General features: G+C 62.7%; 1 protein-coding gene across 2 annotated transcripts in view; it reads left to right on the top strand.

Annotated features, from left to right (window-relative positions):
- Window positions 1–3,772: 3,772 nt before the first annotated feature.
- Window positions 3,773–11,735, top strand: part of TTYH3 (tweety family member 3) — a 29,140-nt gene continuing 21,177 nt past the window's right edge. Inside the window, exon 1 of one of the 2 annotated variants that reach the window (XM_027125623.1) lies at window positions 3,773–4,101. In XM_027125623.1, coding sequence (XP_026981424.1) covers window positions 3,979–4,101 — 123 coding nt within the window. In that variant the 5' untranslated portion in view covers window positions 3,773–3,978. The remainder of the gene's footprint in view (window positions 4,102–11,735) is intronic. The other variant, XM_027125622.1, reaches the window with a different exon arrangement.

The following is an 11,735-nucleotide window of genomic DNA, read 5'->3' as shown; positions in this document are numbered from 1 at the left end:
GGGGGGGGGGGGGGAGGAAAGAAGAAGGAAGGTGGTCAGGGAGACACTGAGTGAGGCCCTTGCACATGTAATCATTTGTACCTGTGACGAAACGTGCATAACCATTTCAACGTGTACAATTCAGTGGCATTAACTTTGTTCACAATGTTGTGCAACCTTCACTACGTATTTCCAAAACTTTTCATCCCTCCGAGAAGAAGCCCCTCACCCATTAAGCGGTCCCCCCCCCATTCCCCTCTCCCAGCGCCTGGCAACAGCTCATCCATTTTCCGTCTCTGTGGATCTGCCTGTTCTGGATATTTCGATGGAATCATACAGTTTGTGGGGTTCCGTGTCTGGCTTCTTTCACTGAGCGCAGTGTTTTCAAGGTTCATCCGTGTTGTACCAGGTGTCAGTGCTCCATTGCTTTCTATGGCTGAATAATATTCCTCCGAGTGACGGTGCTGCGTTCTGTCGATCCGTTCACCAGCCGATGGGCGTTTGGGTTGGTGCTGCGGTGTCATGTCACTTTACATACGCTCACGTTGCTATGATCCAAGCAGGACTCTACCCATTTTAGCCGTGAAAAGGCTGGGGCTCAGAGGCCCTGTGACTTGGAGTAGGAGGTAGTTAATTTAAAAAGAAAAGAAAGGAAAAGACCTGGGCTTTGGAGCTGAGAAGACCTGGGTGAGAGCAAGAAAAGAACAGTGTCCAAAGATGCTGCACCCCAGGAGCGGGTCATACGGCCTGGCTTTCCACACACAGCCTGGGCCGCGTGACCTCCCCAGGAGGTGGGACTATTTTTAGTCCCATTTCAAATAAAGGAAACCAAGGTCCATCTGCCTGCCGCTTGAATGTGTCCATGGGGGGCAAGCTTCTTCACTTCTGAGCCTCGAAAGCCCCCTCACCACCCACTCTGGGATGTGGGAACGTGGCTGAGGCCGGAGGAGATCGTGGGTGTGGGCACTGAGGGTGGCTCAGCGGGGCCTTCCTGCCCGCGCAGGCCTGGCCCTGCTGGGCCTTCTGGGCTCCCCGGCTCCGGGTCCCCGTGGTGGAGGCGATGGGAGGCTGTGGCTCCTTATCGCTGCCTGGGCTGCTTCCTTAGCTGGGGGAAGATTAGCCGTTTCTCCATCGGCCGCCTCCCCGAGTCACACTGCAAGGTCATTGAAGGCACGTCCCTTGGCGTGCTGGTCAGTGGCCAGCGCCACAGACCAAGTCCTCTCCGGCATCTCCGGCCACTGGAGCCCTATTTCAGGTCATGGAGTCTGCAGGCAACAACATGAGGCTGAATCCTGGCTCCCTGACTGGGTGGCGATTCTTGTACCACCTGAGCAAGAGTGGGACCCGGGCTTCAGCTGCCCCATCCGTAGAGTGGGGCTAAAGTCAGTTTCCAGCTGCAGGGGACCCAGGACAGGCAGGAAGAACCACTGCAGCTCCAGCCCGTGAGTGCCAGGCAAAAGAAGGGTGGCGTAGGATGGCGGCAGGCCTTCCTTGTGCCCTACCCCTGCCACCTGGCATTCTCTAACCCTCGACCTCCTGGGTGCCTGGCCGCAGGAACCCCGTTTTGCAGATCAAGGACAGGAGTAGAGAGGCAGAGATCGCACCGCTGCAAGCGTCAGACCCCAGGGCCCCTGGATCCTGTTTGCCCACAGGAAAGCACAATTCTCCAGGGGCTTTTCAGTTCCACGGGGATTTTCTCACCAACACTGGACCTCAAGCAGCAGTAGGTTTCAGGCTCAGGCTCCACCAGTAGAGGCTTTGGCGGTGCTCTTCCAAAACCGCATGTTGTGGGTCCCTCCTCTTCTCCACCCTGGACCTCCTTTATCATTTTTTCTCCATGGATCCCTGTGGGAAAATGTCTCACCCACCAAACACGTTGCAAATATTAATCAGTGACAAGCTCCTTTGCCATTTTGTGCAATCAGAGACACAGAATGCCTGCCAACCGGAAGCTCTGAACAGCCTGATGTATGAGTTTCCTGTGGCTGCTATAACAGGACCACACGCTGCGCAGCTTAATCAACAGAAGTGTCTTGTCTCTCAGTTCTGGAGGCTGAAGTCTGAGATCAAGGTGTCAGCAGTGTTGGTTCCTTCTGAGGCTGTCAGGGAGGATCTGCTCCAGGCCTCTTTCCCAGCTCCTGGTGGCAGGTCCTTGGGGTTCCTTGGCTTCTTGACACATCACCCCCATCTCTGCCTCTGCCTTCATACGGTGTTTTCTTCATGTCTCTGTATCTCTGCAACGCATGTTCAAATTCCTTTCTTATAAGGACGCCGTCATTGGATTAGGGCCCTCCATAATCTCCTATGACTTCAACGTACCTTGATCACATCTGCGATGACCCTATTTCCAAATAAGATCGCAGACAGAGGCACCAAGAGTTGGGACTCGTACATATTTTCTGTGGGGACATAATTCAACCCCGTACACCCAAGTTACCATTTCATATAATGTTTGGGTCTGGTTTTCTGGCCCTACCAGAGGAAAACGCACAATTTTGTGAAGGTTCTTGTAACGTGGAAAGGAGCTCAGGGCTCTTAGTCCCCAACCGGGTGGTGTCTGTGACTCATCAGAGAGTAGAAACCATAGCATTGCAAAGGGCTCTTTTCCCACCTGTCCCATGCTTGCCTGTCTGCAGGAGGCCCATTGGGGCTTCCCAGACTTATCACAGGAAAACGGGAAAGTCAGGGCCGTCAGGTGAGCAGACAGACGGGCCTCTTGGGAAGCCACTGCTCAGAGCTGTCCCTGCCTGCAAGAACCCAGCCCAGCCACAGAGCTGGCTGAGCCCAAGCATGGCAGACGGCAGCGCCCCAGGTGTGGAGACCTGTTTCTCAGAATGCAGGAGGGCCAGAAATGATGCCCCCAGGTGGTGACGAGCCACAGCCAAGAGGATGCACCCACTGCCCCTGGGGTACACAGAGAGGGGTGTGCTGGGCCAACACCTAGAGCGTTTCCAGCCTCCTCTGTCTGTTCATGGGCTCCCCATCTCAGTAACACGCATGAAGACACCCCATTAGGAAGTGTGGCTGTGTGGCTTCCAGGTCCATACTCAGCCCTCCCTGGCAGCTGCCTGAATTTCTAGGCTCAAGGAGGCCAGGACAGGGCACTGTCTTTCTTCTACGTCTTGATATAAGACCCAACCTTCCCCAAAGGGAAGCACCGTTAGGAACTGAGTTTACGCCCACCCCTCACCCCGGCCACTTACTGGGACTGGGTCACACTCTGATTCTCTGAGCGTTTTAACGTCATTGTATTCCCTATTTACAGACGAGGACATTGATGCACAGAGAGGTTAAGTGACTTGCCCAAGATCACACAGCTCTAGGTCACCAAGCCAGGCTTTGCCTCCAAATCATCCGTATTTTACAGACAGGCCACTGGGTCCCTCACCCGGCGCCGCAGTCTGCGTGTGAGCCACGGCTGCTTGCTGAGGAGCCAGCCCAGCCTCTCCAGGCAGTCCCTGCAGAAGCTCAGTGAACGTGCAATGGTCCAACCAACGAGCGAGCGCCCGGGTGAAGCGCAGCTCCACGTGCAGCGGACGAAGAGCCCGCTGCCGGGATTGCGGGTCGTCAGCGACTTCCCCGCCAGGCGCCCCTCGGCCTGGGGAAGGGGCCCTAGTGGGCGGAGCCTCGTCCAGCGTGCCAATGGCAGGGCGGGAGCAGGGAGGGGCGGGGCGCCCGGGCGGGGGGTGCGGGAGGCGGGGCCGGCGGGCGACCGGCCAATGGCGGCGCGGGGGCCGGGCGGCGGGCGGTGGGCGGGGGCGCGCGGAGGCGGCGGCGGCGGTGGCAGCGGCGGCGAACAAAGAGGCGGCGGGCGCGGGCGGCCGACCGGAGCCGAGCGCAGCCGAGCCGGGCCGAGCCGGGCCGAGCCGGGCCGGGCCGGACCCAGGAGCGCGCGGGCGATGCGGGAGGCCAGGCCGGGGTCGGCGGGCCCCTGATCCCTGCGCCCCAGGCCAGCCAGGGAGCCCCGCGGCGGCCGCGCGCTCTAGCCGCCGGCCCGCCATGGCCGGGGTCAGCTACGCGGCGCCCTGGTGGGTGAGCCTCCTGCACCGGCTGCCCCACTTCAACCTGCGCTGGGAGACCACCAGCAGCCAGTTCCGGCCCGAGGACACCGACTACCAGCAGGTGACGCGGGCCCCCTGGGTCGGGGATCAGATCTCGGGTCACGGCCCCCCTCCCTGCGGGTCACGATCCCCCTTCCCAGGGTCACGGCCCCCTCCTGCTGCAAGGTCTAAAGATTCCCTATCCCCCACCGACGGTCACGGCCTCCTCCTCCTCCGTGGGTCCTGAGCCCCACTCCCCGAGGGTCATGGTCCCCTCCTCCTGGAGGGTCTAAAGGCTCCCCACCCTCCGTGGAGGATTATGGCCCACTCCTTCTCGTGGGTCATAGCACCGGTTCTTCTGGAGAGCCTCCTCCTGGGTCACAGGTCTCCCCTGCTTGAGAGTCTAAGGACCCCCCCCCCAATTCCCCACGGAGGGTCCACAGCCCTGCAGATTCTAGCCTTCTCTTCTCGAGCCACTGAGAGCCTCCTTTCTGGGGTTGGGAGGAGCTGCCTCCTTGCCCTCCACGGAGACCCCTCTGCCAGCTGTCAGTGCCTGCTAAGGCTCCTGCCCAGGGGCGGCCTGGGGGTGTTGCCAGGCAGAACTCCCTACCCAGAGGACCCAGGGCCCTGAGACCACGGCCGATGCCCGAGAACACTGGGTGAAGCCAGGTGGGGATTCCTCACCCCTCATCCCCAGCTGGGGAATCCCACTCACTGCCAAGCTTTTGGTGGGTGAGTGGTCTGGGTAGATGCCAGCCCTCCCTGGCTGGTAATGACCCCGTGCTGGGCGGCCAAGCTGTGGGATGTACACACAGTGCCTGCCCAGAGACCTGGCTGCCTGTAGCCCTGAGGGAGGGAGGCCTGGCCACAGGGACGCCAGATTGGCCTCAGTCTGGAAGGCTGGAAAAGGGGCTGCGCCTGGGCAGAGCTGGGGAGTGGCACGGACCCTTCGCAGCCCTCTCCCCGAGTAACCAGGCTGTACCAGTGGAGCCCCAGGTCTGGGGTCATGCCAAGCCCAGCACCACCCCTGCCACTGAGCCACTGCTGTTTGAGTGCCGGGCAGGGGACCTGGCTGTGGACATTTCCTTCCTGCCTGGGGATCCGGATTCCACACACCCAGTGACTGGGGTGCCTGGTCACCCAGAACGCCTCTGAGTTCCTCTTTGGTGATGAATGCAGAGCCCCAGGGTGGGGTGGGAACGACTTTGCTCATAAGATGGCCTGGGAGTCCGATATCCGTGGACCGTGTCACCCCTCTCCAGTTCAGAGCTCTTTCCTCTTTGGTCTCCCTTGTCCAGAGGTGGAGAACCAGAAGCACCCCAGCTCTGCAGGGGAGCCTGCCGCCCCAGCCTCAGTGCTCACGTGGTGCCCGGTCCCCCAGCCCTGCTGATCTTTGTCTAAGCAGACTAGAAAGGGGGCTAGGGATTGGCCCATGCACACCCAGGGACAGCAGGATTCTTATAAAACCGGACACCCGTGTTCTAGAAGCCCAGCCCTGGGGGGCTGACCAGTGTGAGGGCAACAGCACTCCTCCGTGCACTCCACGAACTTCACCTGGGGTGGCTCTGCCACACCTGTCCCCGGGGCTCTGCTTCCACAGAACAGGACAATGTACCTTACTTTAGCAAGGTCTCTGCCACTTCAGTTCTGAAGCTCCAGGGGTACCCGGGGTGTCTGTGACCCACGTGGGGCTTTCCTGCTGGCCCGTGGGCTGCCACCTGCCCATGCTGCCCACCACGGTTGAACTGGCTGCCATGCCTCCTGCCCTCCGAGGCGCCCGGACATGTGGTGGGAAGTGAGCGAGGGGCCGACGCCTGCAGCCCGTGGAGGCGTCGGGAGTGGTGGCCAGGCCCCTCTGCGCTCAGCCCAGCCTCCCGCAGGGCCCTTTGCTCCTGAGCGGGCCCTGGTTTCTGCCGCGGGGGAGGCTCTGACTCACTCTCTCCTCCTCTCCCCGCGGAGCAGAATTAGCTGCTGAATAATTCACGGTGTGGAAAGCAGCCTGGCTCCGTCCCCCGCCACCTCGCTGCTGGCTCGGGGCTGTGGAGCTACCTGGACCTGGGAGGACCTGGGAGTCGTCCTACCCCTACCCTCCTGTGCTGGTGCTTTCGGGCAAGCACTTGACCTCTGAGCCTTCACTGCCTCGTTCCTGAAACTGGGCCGGTGCGCCGTCTGTGCAGGGCGGGTAGGGAGTGAGGGCCCCGTGCTCCTGCTCTGTGTTGGGTGTGCAGCCCAAAGAGCTCCCTCTCTGGGTGGGTGGGCGATGGTTTGGCGTGGGCCCTGGCCTGGGGCCTCTTCCTGCCTCCCCTGGGGGAGCATTCCTAGCTGTGGGGGCATCACCCTCATCCCGCTGCTGGGTGGTGGACCCCGTATCCTCCTGACTTGGGGCACCCCTCTTGGCCTGGGAGCCTGTCTGTGTCTGGCACGCACCTGGGCTGCAGGGGCCTGGCAGTCTTCTCCCCACATGTGGGCTGGGCCCAGCCGGGGAGGGGCTTCTGCTTCCCAGGCCGCCCAGAGGAAGCGGGGCCCCTGATGCAGGAGTAGAGGGGTGGTATGGCCTGGGGAGACCAGCTGTTAACCTTCGCTCTTTCCTGCCCACACCATCCACTGCTGGGAGCCCGGTGAAACCCACTGGAAACCCCACGGGCCAGACCCTGTTTGGGGGTGCTGTTTGGGGCTACCGCTAGCCTTTTCTCACACAAATCTGGAAGATGAGGACAGTCGTCTCCATTGTACAGATTAGCAAACTGAGGCTTAAAGAGGAGATTGGCTGAGAATCACATAGCGAGTGGGTGGTAGGGCCGGAATCCTGCTTCAGGCCCCTTGCCCCTGCCCCCCTAGGAGCCAGAGTCAGCCTTGGGGGCCAGGGGCTTCCTGAGTCCCCGACGGCTGGCCCCCTGCAGGGGATGTGACTGAGGGATTAGGTGCTGAGGGAGGCTGTTCTGCGGGCTCTCAGAGCCCTGGCTGGCCCTGTGCTAGGGGCTTGGCGCCTCTGCAAGACCAGGGGTCGGGTTTTGCATCCTAAAGGCTTGTGATTTCTCTTGGCCCCGTATTCCTGGGGCCTCCACCCTGGAGAGGAGGGGCTCCCTGGCCGCGACTCCTGTCTCTTGGGGGCTCATGCTGTTGCTGAATGGACGGACTGCAGGACGGTGCTGCTGCGCGTTCTGTGGGGCCTGAGGGGTTGTGCGGGCTGGCAGGTGCTGGAAGGAGCAGAAGGCTTCTGGGGTCTGCTGTGTGCCGCCCCACCCCCGCACCTGCCTGCTTGCTGCCGGTCTGGCTCCCCTGGGACTGGGCTCTTCCCAGCATGCCAGGGGCTCCCCGAACCTGGGGCAGCTGATGGGCGGGATGCTCGTTTTACAGGGGAGGGGTCGCAGGCCCGGAGGAGGAGGAGACTCCCTGGTGGTTGCGTAGCCTGTGACCTGATGTGGCTTGAGGCCAGTCTGTCCTCCGTGGTGAAGGTCAGGGCTGTCATGGCTGCAGGCGGGGGGTGGGGGGAGAGTCTCAGAGCCCTCTCTGCAGACCGGCGTGCGGGTGTCTGGCTGCGGGGTGCCCAGCCTGGGCTCGAGTTCTGTAGCTTCCCACCTGTGTGACCTTGGGTGGGTCCATCCACCTCTCTGGGCTTCACCTTGGGATCTGCCCCCTTAACTCCTACCAGCCCTTCCCGACTCCCCACTCCCAAGCCTCCCACACCCCTGGTGTCCTGAGGCCGAGGTCACACTCACTCTCTGCCCTCAGTCCCTCTCGTTGTCACTCACTGTCTCCCCCAGTTAAGGGGAGACTGGAAGCTGTGAGCTGGAGGACAGTACAGGCTGGTGTGGTGGTGCTGCGATCAGGTCAGGACTAGGCCTGCGGAAGTCCAACAGTCAGGGGAGGCTTCCTGTCGGAGGCGCTACCTTGCCTGCCGTGGAGGCGGTGAGCCAGGCTCTGAATGACCAGAAGGCGAGGACCTGCCTGGAGCTTGGCGTGCAGTGGGCATAGCAGCTCACCTTCCACGTCGGCCCAGTGTGTGGGGCCCTGAGTGCTTTGGATGTTCCCATCGAGACCCTAAAGATAAGACCGAGGTGGCTGTGCAGAGACCTTGGGGAAGAGAGTTCTAGGCGTTGGGAACTGCCCGTGCAAAGGCCCTGAGGCAGAGAGAAGCCTGGGCCTCAGCCCAAGATAAGGGAGTCCCTCTGATCTGTGCTGCCTCAGAGCTGGTGAGTGCTCTGTGCCCGGGGCTGTGTGAGGCCAGCCTGGAAGGCCACTTAGGCAGGACCCACAGGAGCCAGTAGTCTCCTAGCAGAGACCACAGCTGTTCAATGCTGTGGCTCAAGCAGGGTCAGCGCGTGCCTGGGAATGAGGCTGGCTCCGCTGGCACCATCTCCACGATCAGGAGGAGATTCACGCTGGTTAAAAACAGCATTTATCGCCTCTCTTCTTGTTTATGAAAGTAAGACACATTCATGGAACACTTGGAAAATAGGAAAGAGTGTGGAGACAGGAAAACACGTCCCTCTAGCTGGAGTCTGTCCATGCGCTTATACCTGGGGAGGGGTGCCGCCTAAGACTAGAATTCGTCACCGGCGTTTAAGCATCATGTCTTTTGGACCATGTCCTTGGTCCGTGGTTCTTGGCGCTTGCCCAGCGTCCCACGACACCAGGATTCTGAGGCTGCGAGTGACAGAAACGTGCCAAACGTAACAGAGCACGCCGAGGGGCTGCGTGGAAGCTTCTAGAGCACGCCCTGCGTGGACAGCAGCTGCGAGGGTGCAGGGCCTATGCATTGGTGGGGGGGCAGGGAAGCCCCTGCTAGGCGAAATCAACTTTGTCTGTTTCGCTCTTAGCCAGTGCCCCATCGCTGGGGAGAACCGGCTGTCACGTGGCCCTCTGGCTGGGAGGTGAGGCTGCTGGCTGCCTCTGCCACCAGGTCTACACCCGCTGAGGGGTAGGTGTTGGGGCCACCAGGCTCTGCGCCGCCAGGCCCCATCTTTGGGCCTTTCTGGGGCTCCTGGTTTTCTCGGGTCTGAAGATGCGGTGACCAGCTCTGTCCCCAGCACTGTAGTGCCCTGCCTGGGGGACAGAACAGCTGGGCGGGCGCCTGTTTCGGCTCTGACCAGGGGCTCTTGGTCAGGCTCTGGGCTGGGTGCTCTGTGTCTCTGACCCCCAAGCTACAGCTGCTCTACCGAGAGGCTTGTGACATTTGTCTAGTAAGCTGTTTGTTTCTGGGAAGCCAAACAGTAACACTACAGAAGTGAAACTGAGGCCCCTGGCCAGCCGGCATCAGTGGGCTGGGAGACACGGACAGGCTCCAGCTCCAGCCCAGCGCTGCCCTGCCTGCGGCCACGGCCCCTGTTGCGCTTTCCGAGTCTGGTCCCCCCAGCAGGAGCTAGTCCACGAAGGCTCAGAGGGTGTTGGGACCAGACCCCCACTGGCCAAGGCAGCTCTGCTGAGTCCTTGGCTGGAGAGGAAGAGCCGAATCTGCAGCCCAGGGACTGGATCACAGAGAGAGAAAGTGCCCCACGTGGCCCCCGAGGAACTGGGGCGCGTGACAGAGGGCGGGTGCGGCAGGACCCAGGAGCGCCTGGCTGTGCCCATTGCTGCCTCCTCGGATCTGCAGGGAGCCCACCCAGAGCCCTGTGCTGGGCCGGGACACACACACGGCCCCCAGGCGGCTCTCAGGGGCTTCCCAGGATCTTGGGGAGGGTGAGGACCCAGACCCACGGTCGGGTTGCTGCAGCTCAGCGTGGCGAGGCTCTCGTGGCACACACCAGGCACTGTCGCCCAGAGCAGGGAGCCACACGCTGCCAGAGGTGGGAGGTGCTTTGCAGAGGACACCCGTGGCTGAGGTCCCAGGCCTGCCCGGGGGTCCCCGCTGCAGAGTCCCCTCATGCCCCAGAATTGGGTCTGCGCCTGCCCTGCTGGACTCCCGAGGGGCCCACGCACCGCTGACATCTGAGGCAGCGGGTGCCCTTCGTGCCATGGACGGGGCTGTTGGAGGCTGCAGTGGGCCTCCAGGCCTCCAGTCCAGTGGCAGGGGCAGGACAGGGCCTGCGCCTGGTGCCAGCTGGCCCTGAGGCTGCTCGGGTTCTTGTCCAAAGTCGGGGCAGGCGCCCGGTGTGTCCTCAGGGAGCAGGGCCAGGGGAGGGTTGAGTGACCTCCTGGGCTGGGCCTGGCGGATTTGAGGGGTGCCAGGGTCTGCACGTGGGCTGGGCAGGCTGCCGGGGGGGCGCTGCCTCCCTTCACACTGCCCCCCACTCGGGGCCTGGGCTCTTCATGTGCCGCTGGGCTCGTGCACACACGCAGGCTGCAACGCCCGCTTGGTGCGCCCCTCCCCCTCCTGGGAGGTGGCCGGCTGAGGCTGGGGCCCCTCAGAGCGGCGGGTGGGCTCTGGACGGTAGGTGTGCCAGGGTGCTGGGCTTTGTCCGCAGCACCCTCTAGGGCCAGGCGTGTCCTGTGTTGGCCGAGGGCATGGGGTGAGGCCGGGCTGCCCAAAGCCTGAGTGGCCCCTTGCTTCTGCCTCTGAGAAGAGCGCCAGGCACGGTGCCACTCTGCCCGGCTCCCCCGCTCCCCTGGGCTGGGTTCCTGACCGTTGTGAGGGGCCCTCCAGACGGCTGACCCCCGAGTCGGGTTGGGCTGTGCCCCGGGGTGGAGACGAGCCCTGGGCTGGGCTCTGGTCTGGATGATGATGTGACCGCCCGTCTGGTAGCTCCTGGCTACATCTGAGGCCTGTCGCGTGCGCCCCCAGGGGTGGCGGGTGGAGAGGCGCTTGCAGACAGGCTGGTGAAGAGCAGAGGAGTTTTCTGGGTGTCATGCTGGGAGACGTGTTAGGGCACTGGACCGAAATAGACACGCTCGCGGCTTCGAGGGCCGCGCCGGCGCCGTGTTCTCTGGTGTCTGTTCCCTCCGCCAGCAGGCGGGGCGTGGGCAGTGGGAGAGCGGGGCCTCGGTGTCCTTCCACGTGGCCCATAGGCCTGGAGGGCAGCAGGGAGTGCCGAGCCTGGGGGATGACCAACCAGAGCTTCTCTCTGGGGCTTCACCCAAGTCCCGCCTCGCTGGGCCTGTGTCCCGGTGATTCCTGGCGGGGCAGGGCGGTGTGTGCCCGTGAGGATGGAGGTGCAGCTGGAGTGTGTCTGTGCAGCCTGGTGGCCTGGACCTAGGACCTCAGGGTGAGGGGACTTGGCCAGAGAGCTGGACCCCTCCCGGGCTGCTGCATGCTGGCCACTGGCTGTGCTTTCTCCAGGCATGGCCACGAGCTCACCATCATGGAATTTGTGAAACCCAAGCCTGGCTCGGTGGAAAATCTGTTTTTAATTTCTGGCCGGCATCTGGGAGCCACGGCCAAGTGTGTTCGGGCTGGGGAGCAGCGGCTGCACACCCGGCTCGGCTCCACGGCCCTCAGCACCCAGCCAGCCTGGCCCAGGGGGTGAGGGGGTCTCTTCTGGAACTTTCCTCAGGAGGCCTGTGCTGGCCCACACCCTGTCTCCATTACTCAAGTGTGGGGGCCCTGGGTGTCCCTGCTGGCCCCAGGCCCCTGGCCTGGAGGACGGTGCCACCCCTGGCCTGGGGGATGCGTGTCACCCCTGCCCTGGGGGATGGGTGTCACCCCTGCCCTGGGGGATGGGTTCACCCCTGGCCTGGGGGATGGGTGTCACCCCTGGCCTGGTGGAATGGGTGTCACCCCTGGCCTGGGGGATGGGTGTCACCCCTGGCCTGGGGGATGGGTGTCACCCCTGGCCTGGG

Source organism: Aethalodelphis obliquidens, unplaced genomic scaffold (assembly GCF_003676395.1).
Source record: "Aethalodelphis obliquidens isolate GAN/ISIS:26980383/991018 unplaced genomic scaffold, ASM367639v1 scaffold30, whole genome shotgun sequence".
Lineage (NCBI taxonomy): Eukaryota > Metazoa > Chordata > Mammalia > Artiodactyla > Delphinidae > Aethalodelphis > Aethalodelphis obliquidens.
Note: the sequence above shows the minus strand (reverse complement) of the source record. Positions and strands in the feature narration are given on the sequence as shown.